This window comes from Parambassis ranga, chromosome 9 (genome assembly GCF_900634625.1).
Source record: "Parambassis ranga chromosome 9, fParRan2.1, whole genome shotgun sequence".
Classification (NCBI taxonomy): Eukaryota; Metazoa; Chordata; class Actinopteri; family Ambassidae; genus Parambassis; species Parambassis ranga.
The window spans coordinates 19,039,633-19,060,227 of record NC_041030.1 but is presented as its reverse complement, the minus strand read 5'-3'; the positions used below and the strand labels follow the sequence as shown (position 1 = coordinate 19,060,227).

Genomic DNA, 20,595 nt, shown 5'->3' with positions numbered 1-20,595 from the left:
CACATTCAAATGGTACGGTGTAGAGGAGGAGAGGACATCCACACATGAGAGACCCATGACGTAACACTGACAGAATGATGGTCTACACAGCTGACAGACATAAGAAATGGCAGGACAATGTTATGAAAATATACAATATGTGATGTACAACATACATTACATCCATTCAAAACAAAAAGACATGAGAAAAAATATACATTTGTTCTCAAACATCTCAAACAAGTCCAGGATGATGTGATCTGTTACAAGCAAGATACATCCAAGAAATATAAATCATATATAATGAAGAAGAAGGTAAAGGAAAGATATCCAGTATGATTCAAATCAAAGCAAAGAAAACGTGAGTCCCAACTGCTCCGAGAAGCCGGACAGTCAACTTATCTGTACACACACATGCCAACATTCCAATGAAGATACACACAACACGGGCAGTTTTCATCACTGGGCTGGCTTTTGGATTCAGTGCATTCGTTAAGGAGGTGGGTTATTTATGTGGAGTTATGGCGGCTGCTTTGTTTTTTTGTTCTTTTTGTTGTTTTGTTTTTATAGTTTTTTTTTTATTTGACATACTCAGCTGACTTCCAGAAGTGCCCTGGGTGGGAAAGGCGACGGTTCCTTTTTGGCAACTTTTCCAGTAAGTCTACCAGCTTGGAGAAGCTGGGCCGCTCTTCCGGCTTGTACGCCCAGCAGAGGAGCAGGATGTCCTGGAGAAAAAAAAACAAAAAAAACACAGATACACGGAAAACGTTTCATTTCAGAGTCTTTTAAATGTAGCTGAGGGACTGAATGAAACCATGTCATGCAAATTATAGTCCCTGGAATTACTCAGCCGGGCAAAAAATAGACTTTTATCAAATATTTATTCAGGCTAAAACAAAGTTTTAAGACTCCACTGTGACGCACAGAGGTAGAAATGGAGGCGCAGGGGGGAGACATGAGGAGGAAACAAGTGTGGTAAAAGACTGTGTCATAGACTGTAAACAAAGATGGACGAAAGGGACACCTTGATTGCACCCTGGTGGCTGGTTGTAGTATAGCTTATAAACACCACCTCCCCAGTATCCGTGGATGGGACACAGAAATGCCAAGTGTCTAACCAAATGAGTGGACAGACCAGTATTGTACTTTCACCTCTTGACCTCTACTGTGCAGACTCTGCCATCTTTTTCTAAGGTGAGGTTGGAGGTGTTTCAGGAGGGGTGGGGATCGAGGTGAAGGCCATGCTGCAGGTCAACACCACCAGGGCAGAGTCGCAGCTGCCACCGTTTCCCCTCAGAGCAGACCCACGGTGTCAGACTTTGATTAGCACGACTTTAACTCAACAGCTGTGTAAAACCTAATTTAATCTAAAAAAAAACAAACAAATTCTCTCATGTTGCTCATCTTAAAATCTACTTCTAGGGAAATTGCTTATTGTCGTTATCATGTAACGTTTGTAGAACGTGTCAGAGCTAAATGAATCTTTCGAGTGTTTAAACATGAGAATTGTGCAGCAATTAATTATGAAAGACTTACTGTTATCTCCTTCCCCATGCCCGTCTGAGCGAGGTTGGGCTTCATCCCACTGCCGATCTGCCATATGATCACCTCTGCTGGCTGACTCTTGTAAGGCCACTCACGTGCGTGTAACTCGTACCAGATGGTGCTGTGAAGACAGAGGAGCAGCACGGGTCAGCGCTCTGGACTGACTGGACATTGGGACATCCACCTGTACAGAGGGTTCCTGTGCAGCAGTAACGCTTTTCTGGATGAATTCTTGAACATTTTCATTCAGAAGTTAAAAAAAAAACACTTAAAATTGCTACTTAAGCAAAATGAGCACACGCCACCTTCCCCATGCAAATATGCTGTTTTCATTCTGCTCCTGCACATCAAGTCTGGAGGAGACTATAAATAGCTCTCTTTGCCAGGAGTAAGGGAAAAAAACTGACGGCTGATTGTTGATGAATATGCAAAGCAGCCACAGGGGTCACCTCCAGGTAACACGGTGGCTAACAGAGCAGCTGGACACTGTGCACTCTCTCTTCTTCCTTTTAGAATAATATAGTGATAACACCTCGACATGGGGGGCCGTCTGAAAATGTGATTGTGTTCGGAGTCAACAGACCAGGGCCCACCCCCGCAAATGACGCAGTAATGACAGCAGAGGAAGAACAGGATCCGTGGTGACGTTTAATTCAATTTAAAGCTAGGCGTCAGAAGAGACGGAGGACATCTTGGTTTCAGAAACATGAAAGTCTCTGTATCTAATAACTGAGGGAATTATGGAGATGAATAGGTCACACACCTAATCTGGGTGCAACAATATATTAGCATCAAGAGTAACTGCATTGAAAGTTGAATCATAAATCAATACATTCATAGTTTTAGGTTAGTGACAGCACAAACAACAGCTGACAAACTGTGTTAATCACGATCACTTGGAAGAAGCTGTTTGGGAAGGAGGAACCTGTTCAGACCCTATGACTGTCAAAGCCACTGTCCATCCATCCATCCATCCATCCATCCAGCCAGCCAGCCATCCATCCATCCATCCATCCATCCATCCATCCATCCAGCCAGCCAGCCATCCATCCATCCATCCATCCATCCATCCATCCATCCATCCAACCATCCATCCAACCATCCATCCATCCATCCAACCAACCATCCATCCATCCATCCATCCATCCATCCATCCATCTTCAACCGCTTATCCAGGGCCGGGTCGTGGGGGCAGCAGTCTAAGGAGGGTCACCCAGACTTCCTTCTCACCGGACACTTCCTCCAGCACTTCCGGGGGAATCCCTAGGCCTTCCCAGGCCAGCCGAGACACATAGTCTCTCCATTGCGTCCTGGGTCTTCCCCAGGGTCTCCTCCTAGTGGGACATGCCCGGAACACCTCACCAGGGAGGCGTGATGCTGGCTCCTCATGATGTGGAGGAGCAACGGCTCTACTCTGAGCTCCTCTTGGGTGACCAAGCTCCTCACCCTATCTCGAAGGGAGCGCCCAGCCAACCTTCGAGGAAAGCTAATTTCAGATGCTTGTATTTACTGGCTTCATTCAGTGAAACCAAAAAGCCACTAAGGAAAAAACAACAAGCAGCACATAGCTGACATAACCTCCCCACAGAATGCTAAGACAAGCTTACACTCCGTACGGACAAAAGTATGTGGACAGCCAGCCACCATCTGTGTTCACTTGAGCTTTCTTGAGCCAACAAACACACAACGTTGTAAATGTAAATCATGTAAACTCTGATTTTATGCTCTAAACATCAATAAATGGATGTTTGTATGTCTTGGTTTGGAAACAACAACCCTCTGTAGGACATTTCTACTGGGTTTGTCCATGAAATGTCTAAAAATACATTTAAAATACATTGATTGTTTATTCATGGATTATGAATCAATAATGCAAACAAACATCAGCTGCAGATGTAATAGTCTACAGCACTGAGAGTTAAAAACAGACCAGCAGGATGCTGGAATTGCATGTGGCGTCCATTTACTTTTGGTCATACTGTGGAGCTTGAAGCCTGGCATCCACAGTTTGTGATCAGGGTTAAGGAGATTTTTGGATTGATATGGATCAATAGTTTTGTTCCAACCAGAAAAAACATGCATTTGCTGTCTTTCATCCAGTTCTCCTGCTTACACGCCTTCTCTCAAAGCCGCCATTAATTAGGACGTTCTTTACAGTTTCTGCACCAATCAGCTTCCACCTCTGTCTCCCTGTTGCCATTTCTTCTTGGTGCACTATTTATTATGCATAATAAGATCTGAAAACCTGTGAATGAGAGTTGTGAAGATGCTACAGCTTTATCTAAGTTATATTGTTGTTATAACTTGGTCCACAGTGTGATACAGGTCATCATCCAGGACAAACGAACCGGAAGGTAAGAGGACGCTCACCCAAAAGCGAAGACATCTGACTGTTTGGAGAAGGGAAGCTTGTCCTCCTCGGTGTCCGGGGAGAGCTGCTGGATGATTTCTGGGGCCAGGTGACACAGCCAGCCATTGGGGATCCTCAGTTTGTCTTCTCTTCGGCTGCAGACGGAGAAAACGTGCAGATGGAGGCTTGTCAGGGTGTATTGATCTGCTGTATGGTGTTGCCAGGCCATTACACTGATGCTTTTTCATTACAGTTCACTGTCTGTCACTGCAGTTAAGATGGGTCTGTGGTGCTTCTCGGTTTTTTGTTGTAACTTCCAACCAATTTCAGAATAACAATCCATTATATTTGAGGTTTTGACCAACAAAAGCCTGTTGAAGCATAGCACTACAATGGAAACAGCCAATAAAGATATGTCATCATCTCATCTATAAAGATGTTTGGTAGTTTTTGTCCCCATCAGATGTAGGCAGGCTATGATTATTTTTCTCATATTTATTTCTGCTACATGCTTAGCTACAGAGCTACAGATAAGGTTCTTATGATCTTGTGCTGCATGGCTGTGTGTTACCCGCCTTTATGCAAAGCTACAAGCTAAGCTAAAAGAGCTACGGAAAAGGTCCATATGCTACATGGTTGTTTTATTATCTTCTGTTTGGATGCAAGCAGTCTGGTGTCTTGCCTGCTTTTCAGCTAAGCTATAAGCTAAACAAAGCAGCTGCACATCAGGACACTGCAGGGTACACATTATTTATTAAAATACATAGACTCATAGAGTCGTAGGGAGTCGGTTGGTTGAATTGGTTGATGTGTTGTGAGACTGTAATTTCAGTGCTTAGATCCTTACAGATTAAAGTGTAGCATCAACCTTCTCCACAATTTGTTAAAATCTTGAACTGTTCCTTTAAAACAAGGGTCACACACACATCCTTTTACTACAGCCTAATAACATCTTAGTTTTAATTTTCGACAATTCAGTGTCGTAGTCTACGTGTGTGTGTGTGTGTGTATTCAGTGCTGCCGTCTCGTCTATTTCCAGAAGGCCTTCACTGCCTCCACAGTTTCTGGGAGCCTGATGAAAGCTGAGTCAATCTTGAGCGAACACACAGTGTGATAACTGGTGTGCTCAGCCATGACACGGCAAATTACAGCAAATGAACTCTATTTGTTAGCATACTGAGGGCTAATTTATAGCATTTTGATCATTACCTGTGACTCACGCTGTATTATTTGTACCACATTTGTGTCTGTACTGTCTGTAGCGACACATTTATCCAACCACCATTGAATTTCTCTGCTCATCCTTGACCCGATCACTCTTTTATCTCCTCTCTGTTTGCTCTTGGACACCTTCTGCTGTTTCCTGAGTGTGTGTGTGTGTATGAGCGGGGATTTCTTCCATGGCAACATTTAAGAGCAAAAAGAAGATGTTTTCAAATAATTTCTATCAATTTAGGCAGTTAAAGCTTAAACCCACAGCCCCTTCAAATGAATAAAAACCTCCACTTCAAGGTTTCGTTGACCCTGCGCCACCATCTGTCAATACTGCTATAATAACAGTCTGCCTGTCTCGCTGTGAAAAGCACTCCAGTCTCTGATGTGTACTGAACATAATTACCTGCCAGCCTGCAGAACCCCAGATATGGTGAAGAGTCCGAAGTCGGTGATGACGACTTTACCGTTGTCATAAAACACATTCTTGGACTTCATGTCTTTGTGTACGATCCCCTTGGCGTGGAGGTAGCCCATCCCCTGAGGACAGAGGGAGACACACAGGGATGTGACTGTGTCTGTGACATGACGTGCATCGCTGAAGTGTTCCGGGGAATCAGCGCTGAGCTGTTTTACCTTGACCATCTCTTGTGCGATCTGTCGGGTCTTGTTAACGTCTAGGACGACCTTGGCATCCCGCACCACGGAATAAAGGGTCCTGCCTTTACACAAGCTGGAAGACAGAAGGAGATGCTGTTCATTAAATCCAAGGCAAGACACGTTGAAAACACCGTGATGAACATGCTTCATTTCTCTAAGATGTGACATGTTTTCTGAACACATTCCTAAGGAAGGAAAGGAGCTCGCTGAACACAATAGGCCGGAGCTCGAAAGTGAAAATGAAGCAACCCTCTGCCATTAATCTCCTTCAAAAAATGTATTGAAGCTCAGTTTTAACGTTGCTCGTCAGTCATCCTGCTAATTAGCTCCACATATGAATAAAGGTACAGAAGATGAATGGAAGACTTGCTAAATTTAGCCACTTTTGTTGGGTTATTGCTTTGTCAACAAAAAAAGCAGACACCCGGGACTCACAGGTGACTTACTGCTGCTTTTCCAGTTGCTGAATCAAAGGTTTTAGAGGCTGGCGTGGTTATGAGTCACTCAGTATTATTCAAAAACCAAATATGCGCAAATATGTGAGAAATGTGCTGTACAACAGAAGCATTATCACTGCTGATGTTCAGCTTCACACCGATACAGTGTGGACAACTATAATTCTGTTTCAACAGAGACCGAGGCTGCAGCTGCATTCAGGCCACATCCGAACGGAGACGAAGGTGTTTTTGTTTCAAAAATGTTTTCCGTAAAGACGGCATGTGTGTGTGTCCACCAGAGATGGGGATTCCAGTCAGAGACTCGGACTCGAGTCGCACAAAGACTTGAGACTTGACTTGGACTGGGGTGACTCGTGAACAACATTCATTTCATGGAATTATTCAATATTTCATTCATTTCAGTTTTAACTGTTGTTACGTGCAATGTAATGCATGTGTGCTGCCACAGGTTTTAAATCCACACAGACCATGGCGACGGCAGATTCTTCTGTAGCTGTGCCATTTGATAACATTTAGATATGACGCCTTCGAACAGGCGGCTAACGAGTGAACGGCAACCTGCAGAGGATAGACAAGGCCAGCTCAACAACGTTCAACAAGGCACCTCAAAAAGCACAGGGACTGTCTATCACTTGGTTAGGTTAAAGGGAAACTTGGTCTGCATGGACAGATAACCGCTGACGAACGAATCAAAGCACAGCTGTAGGCTTTACAGGCTTTATTGTTCACTATCTGATGCTACAGTTTAATTTGATTGATTAGTAGTCAATTATGAGTCCCGCACTTGTCTCAGGTGGACAGGGTCTAGGTTTGCAAGAGAACAGGGCAGCTGGTGACTATCATGAAACTGAGCTGCTGTCCAGTACAGGAGGTGTTTTGGAGATCTCCTTCAAAATGCCACATATAAAAACCGACACATGTTCCATTTATACACCTTTTTTTCACTCTACACACATCACTCTGCTCTCACTTGTAAGCGAAACACAGGCTTAGGTTCACAGGTGTGAGCGTGTCAGCGAGGGAGCGCAGGTTAAGACGTCATTAGAGCATGAAATGTCATTATTCTGAACTGGAACTGGGTGAAGCCGTTACACTGCATTTCAATGAGGTGGTGTCATATTCCTAGAAGGGGTGCCATCACAACTGCATTTTAATAGACAGCTCTACAACCCACCCCCACCCTGCCTAACACTTGAAGCCCTCATCCCCCCCGACTGTGCCACACAGGTGACCAACAAAGAACCCGGAGCCAAAAGTTCATACATATTCATTCCCAGCAACACGCTGGCAGCAGCCAGCAGCCAGCTCTTTCTCTCTGTCCTCTTTTTTAACCACAGAAATGTAGCATTTAGGTTCAGTGTTAAAAACATCAGGTGTGATGACGATAGACAGTTGTATGCTAAGAAAGAAGAAAAGATATTAAAGATATTAAAACTCTACACCGAGAAAGACAACAACATGCCAAGTGTCACCTCTGTGCTTTGAAATAAGGTACTGATGGCCTTTACATGTTTAAAAGAGCCAGCTGTTCTGTACGCTCTGCAAAAATCAATCCACTGTCAGTCGTGACAAAGGAAACAGTTAAAGAAAAAAGAGGCAATAAATATTAATGCTTCCACTAATGCAACCTGAAGCCCCTCATCCTTTAAAGCTACAGTGTGCACCTCATTCTAATGTGTCATGCTGCACTTCAGGCAGCAAGACTGTGATCAAGACTGTGTTCTGTGTGCGTCAGGAGAAGCGGAGTATCTGTGCATAACAAAGGCACCTGTTGTGATGATATTTGCGATTATTTTCAGCAATCAGCAGGTACGCTTTCTGAGAAGCAGCCAGCTCATCTGTCAGCTTCCCTGCACTCACAAATCACACAATCAGACGATCAGACGACAGGACAGGACAGGAGTGGAGTCCTTTCTGTGCACGTAGCTTTGTTTCCTGGAGCATTTTTAACGCTATGAATCCACGTCTGTCTCAAAACAAGACAATAAAAAAGGTAATTCATTAGCGAGGCTTCCCTTTCTGTGCACAGCTTGTGCAGATAAAAGTGGGCAAATATCCAAACACTTTCCTTTTGAACATTATTAGCTCTGCTAATTAATTAAATGTGCATATTCCTTGTGATGTTCTCTAACAAGAACTCATCCCCATCGTCCCCAGAACACACTAAATGCTGCGAAAAAAAAACGAGGCCACTAATCCGTGAAAGAATTAAAGGTGTTCACTACGTGAGAGAATTCTCCCACCGCGCGGCGTATTATCTGCTGTCAGACTGTCAAGACAGAAATCCAGCATTGCTGTGAGGAGTGGGCGGTTCATCTATTCAGCAACAGCTGCAGCCTGTTCTAATCATAACCTCTGCCCGTTTCATTGTCAGCCACTCTAAACTCATTGTCCCACGGGGGTGCAGATCTGCCGCTGAGCTAAAATGAGTGCGCGGGGACGAGGGGCCGGCCGTGGAGGAGGCCGCACAGCTGCCCGATCCACTCAGAGGTTTGAGGATTTTCACAGCAGAGGTGTCAACCTTCAGCAGGATTAGCAGTCAGCAAGAAGCAAGTGATGAACATGTACCCATGATGCAATGCAACAACTTTCCCTTTCTTTTACAGTAATTAAATGAAACTTTTGCAGGTTTCATCCACACATACAGCACCATGTTTCCTTTCTTCTGGTTTATGAATTTCATTCAATTTATATAGGGTTATTTTAAGAATTATAAATTATACACAGATTTTTGAGATTACATCGCACGGACTATAGAGACACAATATAAACATACTAGGGCTGCAACGATTATTCCAGTCCTCGAGTAATATTCGAGGTCAAAATGCAGCGACAACTAATTCAGTATTCGATGACTCGTTAGTAACGTCATTGAGAATGATTCTCTGGCTCGTGGTGCAGCGGGATGATCAGTGTTTGAAACCCAGGTGAGCCATTTGTAGGACAGTGTGACTCACTCACACACTTTTGGCTCCGGTCATGGATTGAAGCAATGAGAAAGCAGCGGGTCAAAGTAGGCGCCCACCATTGACATAGCTATTAGCTGCGGCCGCATTTATGGGAGAATTAAGACATTCATGTGTGATCCGATTACCCGAATTAATCGCAAAAATAATCGGCAAGTATTCGAGTATCAAAATAGTCGTTTGTTGAAGCCCTAAAAGACATGCAAATAATAACATTTTTACAAATAAATCTATGCCCCATCATTAAGATGGATATTTTATAGAATATTTAGGGATGCATGATTATTATATTACACATATACAAAACATCACTTCCTGCAGATAGTGGCATTCAACGCTGAATATGGTGGAGATCTGAATCTTTTTTTTACATTTTTCACTGCCTACTTTCTCGTGTCCTAAACTCTCCATGAGGATTAGTAAAATATCCTGATTTTAAATAATGACATCATATAAAAGGGACGAGTACGTCTGCAGTAAATGTCAGAGATGCTGCTAGCACAGATGCTAGCTCAGTTTAATTGGTCAATTTAATACGTTCATTTCACAAAGGATATGTTTAATGCTTTATGTAATTAGGTGGTAAAACACCACTTAACATGTTGGTATCAGTATAAGCAGACCCATGACCTCTCTCTCTCTCTTCTTCTCTTCCTGTTTTGAAGGTAAAACCTCCTGACAGCGCTCTAGAGACAACAATAGCAACAAGCTGAAATTAATTAGCAGAGATGTAATTTATCTTTTGAGGAAACAAATGTTGTGGTGAATTGTCATCAAGAAGGAGGAATGAGTGCAGTCGAGCGAGCAGAAATATGTGGCACTTCCTGATGAAGAGCGGTTATTATTCAAACAATGACATCTGATGAGCGTTCGGATTTACATTCAACTTCTTTTTGATGTTGCTGCTGCATTAATTCTGTGATTTTAATATTTAAACATCCATTATTACAGGCTTCACTTCTGAGAAGGAAAAAAGCAATTAAGCATGATTAATCACAGTAAATTGTAATTAATTAGGTAATTTGTTTTTATCGATTGACAGCTCCAACATATCCTTCCTCCTAATGAATCCCTGCCGCATGGCTCCTCCTCTGTTCTAACTAGATCCTCCATGTGCTGAGATGTGGATATGCATAACTGCATCACAATAAACCACTTTTTATAATTGCAATGCAGTTTTTTCTTTTGTTTTGCACTCAGGTTTGTTGTTTTATTGCCTCCTCCTCTTATCATATTGGCAGAAAGCAGAAAAATGATGCGTACTTAAACAGGCTTCAGTCTCAGTGTGCTGTTGATAAACACCGTTGTAAGTGCAATTATTAAGAGACATGCAGCGGTGCGCTAAAAAACAGACCGCAGCAGAGGTAGTCTGTGAAACAATTCCTGACAGACACAGAGTCAAACAGCACCTGCTGCATATTCTGTGTTCCTGATTAGTCATAAAGGTCCAGATATGAGTCAATCACAGCATCTGAGTTTTGTTGAGGAGCAGATCGTTTTTATTTTATGCTGCGTTTTGTTACGGCCTCAGGCCTTTAGGTTATTTTGAGGGTATGTTTTAGTTTGTGTGGACCCTTCCCCCCTTACGTCGGCATCATGACGACGAGCGTCCCCTGTGCCCACTGACTGAATGAACAAGAGGGCGGGAGCTTTTGAAGATGACGCCGGCGTCCCTTCGAGGTGGCTGTATTGTCGCATGGTCTCTGCCTGAGTGCCTTCGTCCTGTGTGCGCCGACTGGGTGCTGTGTTTGTGTGCCTGCGAGGCCAGTCGGATTCGTTTGCATGTGGCTAGCGCGATGCTGAGGCTTCGTTCAGTTTCTGTTAGTTCCCATGCACCCTGTTGTTTTTGTTTCTGGCAATCGTTCACCTTGCTGAACCAACACCAAAACCATGGTTTATGTTACTTCCCCTTACTTTCCCTAGCCGAGCTGGGACGTAACAGTTTTCTTTACCTGGTGATGATGGCCAGATGTGGTGGACTCATGCAGGCCCCCATAAAGAGCACCACGTTCTCATGGCGAGTGTTCCGGTACGCCATCACCTCGCGCTTAAAGGCCTTTAGCTGGTCTTCATTGTCGCGCTCGATGTCGATCAAGCGGATGGCGACCTCGCCGTGCCATCGGCCGTGGAAAACCTTGCCGAAGCGACCCTTGCCGATCATCTCTCCGATCTCCAGCTGCTCAAAGGGGATGTCCCACTCCTGCAGGAAGATGCTGGTCTGGCTCGCCTTTCGAGGGAAGTTACGCGCCGACAGGAGCGACAGGTTCATCTCCTCGAACTCGTCACCAGAGTCCTCGTCATTCCCGTCCTCATTCTGTAATAAATAATGACGTACATTTACAGCTTCGCATGTTGAAACACTCTCATCCACAACAGGGATATGGTGCTAAAACATTCCACCAAGATGTCAAATGCATATATTTTGACAAATGCCATTCAGCAGCTGGATAATTACAATCTGCTAAAACCTCCTCCACATGACATTAAGAAGGAGTTTCAGAGAGGACAAAAGCTCTTTGTGTGGAGGAATATAGTGTGTTTTTAATAAATATTCTTTTTTTTTTTGCATCCAAAGGCGCCTTTCAGCAACACCACAGCAAAAAAACATAAGAAGTGCCTGGTATATGAACGATATATGTTCTGTATGTGAGAAGAACTCTTTAATCATACGTGCTCTGACATGAAAAATACACACTTCTTTAAATACATACAATTTGCCTGTGGCTGTGTGCACTCCAAACACTGACTGCTGTTTAAGCTGTTAGCCATGAGAGTTATTAGAAAGGGAAAACATCCAGAAGGAAAAACTGGCTGATTTGATTTTAAATATAAAGAGTGAAAACGACCTATTCGACGGCGCCTGCTGGAATATCAATTCAAAGCAATCTGCATGGCATTTTCTCTCTGAATATATAATTGTTATAGAAACGGCGATGAAGATGCGCCCAGCTTACCTGGAGGCTCCACAGAGAGCTAATACAAATGATGCTAAATGAGAGAACAACACAAATGACTGCGACACTGTGGAAACTGCATATTTTCTTCATTTCGGGGTGACAAGTAATCACAGCGGAAACGGTGTGTATGGAGCTTTTATCACAAAGGTCACATGCAGGGATCAGGAGAAGGACTCACGTCTGACGTAGGTTCGACTTCGATTTGAAGTAAAGGGTTTCCCTCATTCCTGAAAGCAAAACAAAACGGAGAGATTTATAATGTAAACACACAATAAAAAGTTGTTCTGGTAGAAGAGACTGTGAAAGAAAGATATTTCATAATTGAACGTTGGCTGGGATCACATGGTCGACACAGATCTATTCTTTAAAAAGGCCTGCAGGTCAGGTTTTAACTGCCTCCCAGGTTGGGGGCTGAATCCTGTCAAGGACTCGGACAGCACGGCCTTCGCGTCCTTCGTGGGGCCGCGAAGGTCACACATCAACAGTTGTTAAATGAAGCCGGAGGATCTCCTGTTCATCACAAATCCCAGCTCCTGTCGCCTAGCAACCTTGACAACTGCAGGTGATTTGAGGTTGTGTGTGGGAGGCTGTTTCCCAGCGTAGACCGACAGACAACAGGACTGTCCCGTTTCAGAAACATTTCCCTGGTGGATCCTTCATCATCACTTTCCTTGTGCTGGTTGTTTTTTAGGGTTGATATGTACACTCCCAGGAAAGTCAATATCAACTGCAGGTTGCTAGGCAACAGAGCCAGCAAGGTAATTATGAACAGGAGGTTAACAGACTAGAGGGCACCGTCTCCGGAGCACACACCTCTGCAGAACACGTCTTCTGAAGGACGCGTGCATTCAGTTGAGGGTCTCGAGCGCAGCTCATCAACTGAGACTGATGGAAGTTCTAACATCTGCCAACCTTAGCATGCTAACGAGCGTCACCCTCAGGGGCCTACGTTTGCTTGGCAACATCATCAGCTGCTTCATCTTGTTGTCTCTCTTTCTGGCAATTGTAAAAGTCCTGAAGGAAGGTGTTGGGAGTGGTTAGTTTGTTCAACAGACACTTCGTTAATGAGCGCCATGCTGTCGTTGCCACTATAGTAATACTGGTATTACTACAACTTTCCAATCATCAGAGTTTCAGTATGTTTAAAATCGCTCCTGCTCAACTGGCCTGTTTGCTCATTCATTGCCTGATTTATTTAAGCGATCTGAAACCCTGACTCCACCAGCAGCCTGGTTTTAAAGATGCCTTTATGCGCTTTGACTCAGCGTAATACGTGCTCCAAAGATGTTAGCTCTGTGTGTGTGTGCATCGCAGCTACCTGCCATCCTATTCTGTGAGCGAGTAACCTCTTTGGTCTGCTTTTACCAAGACACCAAAGACGAGACATCTAGTTGATGCCAAATCCTTTTTTCTTTCTTTTTTTTTACATGTGAGGTCCTTTATTGAGGCCATTTCAATGACTGAGATAATCATTTTCAGGGAATAGCTTTTTTTGTATTGCTTTTAGTTTAATCACACCAAGCCACTGTCCTTTCTACTGCTACAAAATGAAGACGGACAGTCATATTTCTCCTTATTTGATTATGTTTAAACCTTTTTGTGGCATCTTTTCCTTCTTTTTCATGTATTTTACTTTTTAAAAGTAATTATTTCATCACCTAGCAAGACCTTTTAAGTGCATTTGCACCCTGCGCCCCCATTAATTCTTGACTCCAACATGTACATTCTCACCGCCAGTGACGCCACATAAATGAACCCACTTCCCTTCATCAACCCGTCCACATATAACTGGCTGTGTATCATCACGCACCACCCCCTCTGTGGTATATTAACACCGGTTTGCAAAGCGACCCTGGACTCTGGGTGCAGACCACACACAGGTGAGGCGGCGGCGGCGGTGTATAAAATAATGTGATTCCTGTGGCGCAACGGACCCGACCGGCGGTTCGGTCTCTGCTCTAATGAGGGAATCCTGCGGGGTGTTGGGGTCTGACACAGGCCCTCATTAACCCTGGGATGAGGCCATTAAGGCCAGAGAAATCTGCACAGCTGCCACTGTGAGAGCATACAAAGATGTGAGTGAGGAGGGACAATGGCATTAATTAAATCAGAGGAATACGAGGTTTTATAACCGTGCTAATGTATTCACATTTAAAAAAAAACACAGAAGAAGAAAGGAAGAAGAAAACGTGAAGAAAAAGGAGAAACTGTCTACTGTGAAAGCGGTGATTTAATTACCTGCTTCAAAATCAAAATCTTAAATATATTGACTATAATTTTAAATCCTTTTATATACTCTTTTTTATTATATTGTATATTTTATAGGAGATTTATTTTATTTTATTATGTACATAGCTTTTCTTATCTTATCTTTTGCTTTCTGTATCTGCTGTATTTGTCCCACATTTCCCCAATGTGGGACAAATACAGGTTTTCTTAATCTTAAAGGTTCATTCTGATGCACTTTTTGTTAAATTAGTGTAACTTCTCTTTACAATCCGATAGCAACCAATTAGTTCGGCAGTTTTGCTTTAAAACAAAGAATATGAATCATCTGCGGAAGCTATAAAACGCTAAAAACATCAGCCAATCCTCCGGGTGGACCCTGCGCGGAGTATTGGCTGGTTGTCACTCTCTTCCTGCTCTGCGTGCACCAGAGAGGTACGTGCATGATGGCCGAAGTCACAGACCGCAGCTCGTCTTCAGGTAATGCACGTCCATGTGATTAGGAGGCGTGGCTTCATGGTGAGCTCCGAGAGAAAGGGGCGTGTGTTTACTTTCCAAATCTGGCTGACTCTCACTGAGTTTTCAAAATCTCCTACCCTACCTATTTGATTAATCCTTTGCTCACTGAGGTCAACGTGAGGTAAAATATTTAACAGGAATTTAGCCCTGAACCCCTGAAGTAATGAATCCAAATAATGTAATTAAACAATATTCAGAGTATCCCTGTATATCCTTGAATAAAGAATTTAAAAAGGTAGAGTCTGTCTGGGTCTGTCTCTCTCATTAAGGTCGTGGTTTGACACTGTTTAACCTCACATAGATGAAATGAAAAATGAAGACTGTCGTCTATTCACACACTCGGCATGGTGTGTGTGTGTGTTTTCTGTCTCGTGTGTGGACAAAATTTAAGAATTGAACATTCACCTCCCCTGCTGATAGGTCCCTGTATCATTCGTTCATTTGATATTTTAATTTAGAATTTAAAATCAAACAAATGAAAAAATGACCTATTAAAAAACAAACAGTCCATTGATCAACATGCTGCAGTTCATTTTCTGACAAATGTATTTACTGCCTCTCCACAGAGAGACATGTGCACACATGTGGCACCGAGGTCAGACAGGATCTAACAGGAGTGGGATCGTTGTTCAAAAAAATGCAGTATTTTGATTTACTTGACTTCATTTCACTAAAAAAAGAATCTCCCAAAATCAACACACAAAAGGGTCAATAAATAACTTGCAGGTCACACAAAGTGGACAGCGACCTGACCCCCTGCCTCCACACCTCCACACCTCCGCCCCACAGATCTCATGTGGTGCAGCCTGTCCTGCCTCGTCCTGACCATCTCTGCTTTAAAAGCAGCATGAATGTGTCACACCTCAGAATAATGCCTTTGTGTTGCATCATAATGATTATGGAAATGACTCCAAACCCCCTGCTGTGATGCATGCATCCCATTCTGCTTCAGTCCTATATTTTCTGCTGATTCTTATTATTTTCTTGCTTTGTTATCTCAAAGCCAGCAGCTGAACATTCAAGCATAAAATGCCACTTATTTATAAATATGTATAGCTCCATATCTGCATTAAAAAAACAGCCATATCATTTGCCTTTTACTCTGTCCGGGCCACCATGTTGATATTTCCAAAACTGGATTATCTCCATTATTTGCTATTGATTATTCCATTACAATCTATGGGCACGGACCATACTTCATCACAACTGACCATCCGTCTACAGACGGAGGTCCTCTTGCCCCGCTTCTTGTGATAGATTGAGATCCTAATCTAATTAACATCTGGGTCGAAAGGCATCTCATCACTAATCCTCCTCTTCCGGTTGTTTTGCCATGACCACTGGCTTCCTCAAAGAGCCAGTGAGAATCCACTTGGCATCCCAAGTGTACCGTGAACTAAAGGCCATGTTAACATTAGTCTCTGAGTAATCGTCATGTCGTCCCTCACATTGAAATTGTCACCCAAATATCTGTGCTCCAATAAGTTTGACTTGGCCTCTGACCAGAGAGAGAGAGAGAGAGAGAGAGAGGGAGAGAGAGAGAGCCACAGACAGGGAGGAAGAGCTGGATGAAGATCAGTTCTTACTTCCACTAACATGTAGTTGTATGTTTTTTTTTTAATCCCCTCTGTAGTAGATTACACTTACCCCGGTTCAGACAGGACAGGGTGCAGGATGACCTGTGGTGCTCTGCTAGGAGGAGCCTCTGGGGCCACATCTACACACAAACACACACACATTAGATCAAAATACTATCATATTCAATCATGTTTATACAGTTTGGATGTTTTTTAAATATATATATATATATATTAGAAAAATATTTTACCCAATTTCCCTATGAGGATTAATAAGGTAAAGTAATTCCTAATCTTAATCTTAATCTTAATCTTAAAAGACGCAGAAGTCAATGTGTTTTTTAAAAAAAGGAAAAAACACAGCAACACAGTCTCCATATCAAACCATCAGCTTGTCACTTATCTCTCTAACACAATGAAAAATTAATTAACACGCTGTTAAACACATTGTTTATTGTTGAGTGCTTTAATTGTGAACGGATCCCTTGCAGCCAGTATAAACCACAGTCTGTATGTATAAGATCATACAGGTTTCTGAGGTTGGCGCCATCTTTTTAGACTCCTCTGGGCAAAGAGGTAAAGTGAAGCCGAGTTGGGCGAGTGGTCTAAACCAGCACTGGCCTGTGAGTGGTCATGGTGTTTATTCTTTGCAATGTATTATAAATAAATTATTAGAAATAAAACAAGTGCCAAAAATCACTTCTAGCATCATAAACATGTCAATATTTTGTAATATTTGTATATATGTGTTACTTTTTAACATTGAGGTCTATGGAGAGTGTTTCACATTTGGATTCAGGCCCCCAAGAGGCAGAGGAGGGGAACTGCAGATTTTGAGACTTGGCTTTAAACAGGTACCACTGCCCTCATTATCAACTTCTGCCCTGAACATGAAATGATGGGACAAACTTTTCCACAATGTTCCTGCTACCATGGCAACGATACACAACCTGAATGGCACAGCTACAGCAGTTGACTCACAAATGTAAGCACTACTGTCTTTGTTTTTCCTGGTAAAGAGGGGCTGGAGTATCATGTAGATTAGAAACATCATGTTGAAATTCAACACCATCTTTTATATGTATGCTTCTATTCTCCTGGTGGGCATTAGACAACACTTGGCTGTGAGCTGTAAAAAGAAAAGCTCGTCACATTCTCACGGTGCATGTGTGTTCAAAGCCGAAAAAAGGACATTTCATTTGATTTTCATATACACATTTTTATTCTTTGGAAACGCTAATCTTCAACATGTAAGACGCAGTTAGGTCAGCTGTTGTGTTTTATCTACCTACAGGAGGATTAGCTGCCGTGCTTGTGTTGGCACGCTTTGACAATCTGTGCCACAAAGTGCGAGCCGCTGAGAACATTCCCCCTTTTTTTGTTGTTGCACGGTGCATTACAGGCTGGCAACCAGCACCTCGCAGCGAGAAGGACCTGCTTTTGTTTCCTGCATGGATGTTTTTTTTTCATGGATTTACACCAAAGACCTGTAAAGCCGGGAGGACTGGAAGCATAAGAAACACCCAGCGGTGTGAATCTGAGCCAGTCAAACTGAATGTAAAAGCGTGCGATCCATGTGACAGTTTGTGCAGACAGTGATGACCTTTGGAAGTGCTTTTAATCAAAGGAAGCGGCCATTTTAACATGGCATGATGACACCATTATGGGTTTAGAGTATCGGCTGGGTTTGACCATTTGTTAATGAGCTCATAAAGGTAGCACTGACATAATTTAACCACCACAACCATTAGAATATGCTGCTGCATGCATCTCCAAATGATGTCTCCCCACATCCCAGTTACACCTCGCTCTCTCTTTCCTCACACCACTCCAGGTTGTCTTGACTCTAATAACCTGCCAAATGAGCAAAGCCTGTGTGGGCAAAAAGCTGTAAAAAAGCTGTAGAGCCCGGGCATTGACAAATCATTAGGAGGCCCAAATGAGACAGGCATGAGTGGGTGTGGAGTGTCTGTGTGTGTGTGTGTGTCCTAAAGCAGGCCAAGGTGAGGGGATGAAAACCAACAACATCAAAAGAGCCCTACTCCTTACTCATGCCTGGCTGGTTGCAGCGTATTATAGATAGGGGAAATGATCAATTATGAGGCACTTACCCGGGAAGATGAACTGTTGTTTGTACTTGAAATAACTGGAGGCTGTGTAAGGAGACAAAAAAAGTTGCTGTAATTTGATCGATTACCTGCCGATTAATAATTTGAATTTAAGGCTTCATGTTTTTTTTTTTTACATGCTCAGCGTTACCTGTCAGGTTAAACTGTTTCTGTTGCCGTGCCGACTGTGGAGATGGGTGTAGTGGCGATGGGGGTGTGGCGCTGCTGGGCAAAGGAGGAGCCGGAGAAGAAGGGGTGGAGGAGGTGGTGGACGAGGGATTGCTGCTGGAGTCTGGTTGATATGGAACTGGGATGTGATCCTGAGAAGGCAGAAAGGGAATCAAAAGCTCAGCACTGTCTTGTTAATCGCTCTCACTCTGCTTCATCGTTGGCCTGAACCCACCACACAGTTTTTAGATTGATTTTCTCCCTCCCAGGCAGAACTTGGTTTTCATTAATTTCACTACAATATGAAAATCAACGCGCAGAGATTTGAAACTTGCCCGACAGAGGTAATCCATCACAAAGAGCAATATGCTGGCTTTTCCTTCTCTGGCTGAATTTATGCTATCAGTGTGTGTAAGGCCTGCACTGGTAAAAAGCAGCTTTATAAGTGGTGCATTCAAGGACGCTCCAACATCCCAATGCCAAGATAAAACTAACAAAATCAAATCAAGAAAAGTACTTTACATTCACACTCATTATATGTGTTCCATGTTTCTTTTAAACAGCAGTTTTATCTGGTTTTCATTTAAAATACTCAGAATTTATTAGAGCCAATCATCTGATCCTTGTCAGAATGTAAAGCTCTTTGATTTCAGGGTACGTTTGCCACCTCCTGCAACAGCCCCAGTCAAAGTCCAGTCCCGTTCTTCACTCATGCGACTCAACATTTACAAAACAGACAGTGACTTTCCTCCAATAGCTCAACATAATAATACCAAAATGTCGTAAGATCACTCGAAGTCGGCCAAGTTTTCAAAAATAATTGCTGTCTTTCTGACTTTAGTCAAAAAGTCAAACAATAAACTGATAAAAATTGATCTTCATCTTATCTTCTTCAAACAAGTTTTAAGTCTCTGCTGGTGGATCTCCCAAGCTCACTGAAATGAATCAATGGCTGCTTGGAAGAGGTGGGAAATCAATCCGGAGAGGTAGTGAATGGTTTGGAAAACAGCCTGTAATGATGTAAAGAGTATGCACTGTGTGATGAACTGACTGAAGCTGATGTCACCTTTTGATATTTTTATCCCAAAAACTTAAATATGGAGCTTGATCTTTATCATGTTATTATGAATTCACTGGCAAAAAACACTGCAAAATAATAAAAATTAGTATAAAAATATGTTAAACGTATCACCTTGACATTGACAAGTATGAATAAAGCCAAAGACTTATAACATATATTCTTGCCTCACTATCAAAACTACAACAATTTGAGAGAAACCTCAAACTCAGCACGGACCTGCAGCTACCAGCACGTCAAGCAGCGTTCATACATCCATTTCTTCTTTGCAAACATATTTCCATGATGATATGGTTTCACTTTACCAATGTTTTTAAAGGTCATGGATGCAGGAAGCTGATCACACATGATATATTTTTAACATGCACATTCGCTTCTTAAGACTTTCCCATCAGCTACCACCATAGGAATCTTAATAATAAAGAGCAGGACTTGTTAGATGTTCTTGTTGCAAAACATTCAGCATCTGAAAACAAATTCATCTGTGTAAGCATCAACGCCGCTAAAGATTTCTGTACGCTTTCCTGATCCCCTGAGGAAACACACAATGACTCATAAACCAGACCCCCCCACACCCTCCCCCCAAAAAAGTGAGGGATATGTAGGCCGGGTTATGCGCTCAGTGTAAGGCAGGGTGTATTTTTCATGCTTACCTTGTTGATTTTGTTGGTTTTGGGGAGCGTCTGACTGATGTGCAGGTCTGTGTACCTGAGCGGGTTATTGATGTCACATGGCACTGATTCAGTCCGTACCAGACGAGCTACTACAAAAAAAAAAAAACATGCAGAGAAG

At 42.9% G+C, this 20,595-nt stretch overlaps 1 protein-coding gene across 1 annotated transcript in view; it reads right to left on the bottom strand.

Moving 5' to 3' along the window:
• Positions 1-451: 451 nt before the first annotated feature.
• ksr2 (kinase suppressor of ras 2) overlaps positions 452-20,595 on the bottom strand; it is a 72,692-nt gene continuing 52,548 nt past the window's right edge. Inside the window, exons 9-19 of the mRNA XM_028414573.1 lie at positions 20,457-20,563; positions 18,709-18,877; positions 18,561-18,602; positions 16,520-16,589; positions 12,306-12,354; positions 11,123-11,484; positions 5,723-5,819; positions 5,493-5,626; positions 3,895-4,029; positions 1,516-1,645; positions 452-704 (exon numbers count right to left, since the gene is read on the bottom strand). Of these exons, the coding sequence (XP_028270374.1) occupies positions 558-704; positions 1,516-1,645; positions 3,895-4,029; positions 5,493-5,626; positions 5,723-5,819; positions 11,123-11,484; positions 12,306-12,354; positions 16,520-16,589; positions 18,561-18,602; positions 18,709-18,877; positions 20,457-20,563 (1,442 nt within the window). The 3' untranslated portion in view covers positions 452-557. The remainder of the gene's footprint in view (positions 705-1,515; positions 1,646-3,894; positions 4,030-5,492; positions 5,627-5,722; positions 5,820-11,122; positions 11,485-12,305; positions 12,355-16,519; positions 16,590-18,560; positions 18,603-18,708; positions 18,878-20,456; positions 20,564-20,595) is intronic.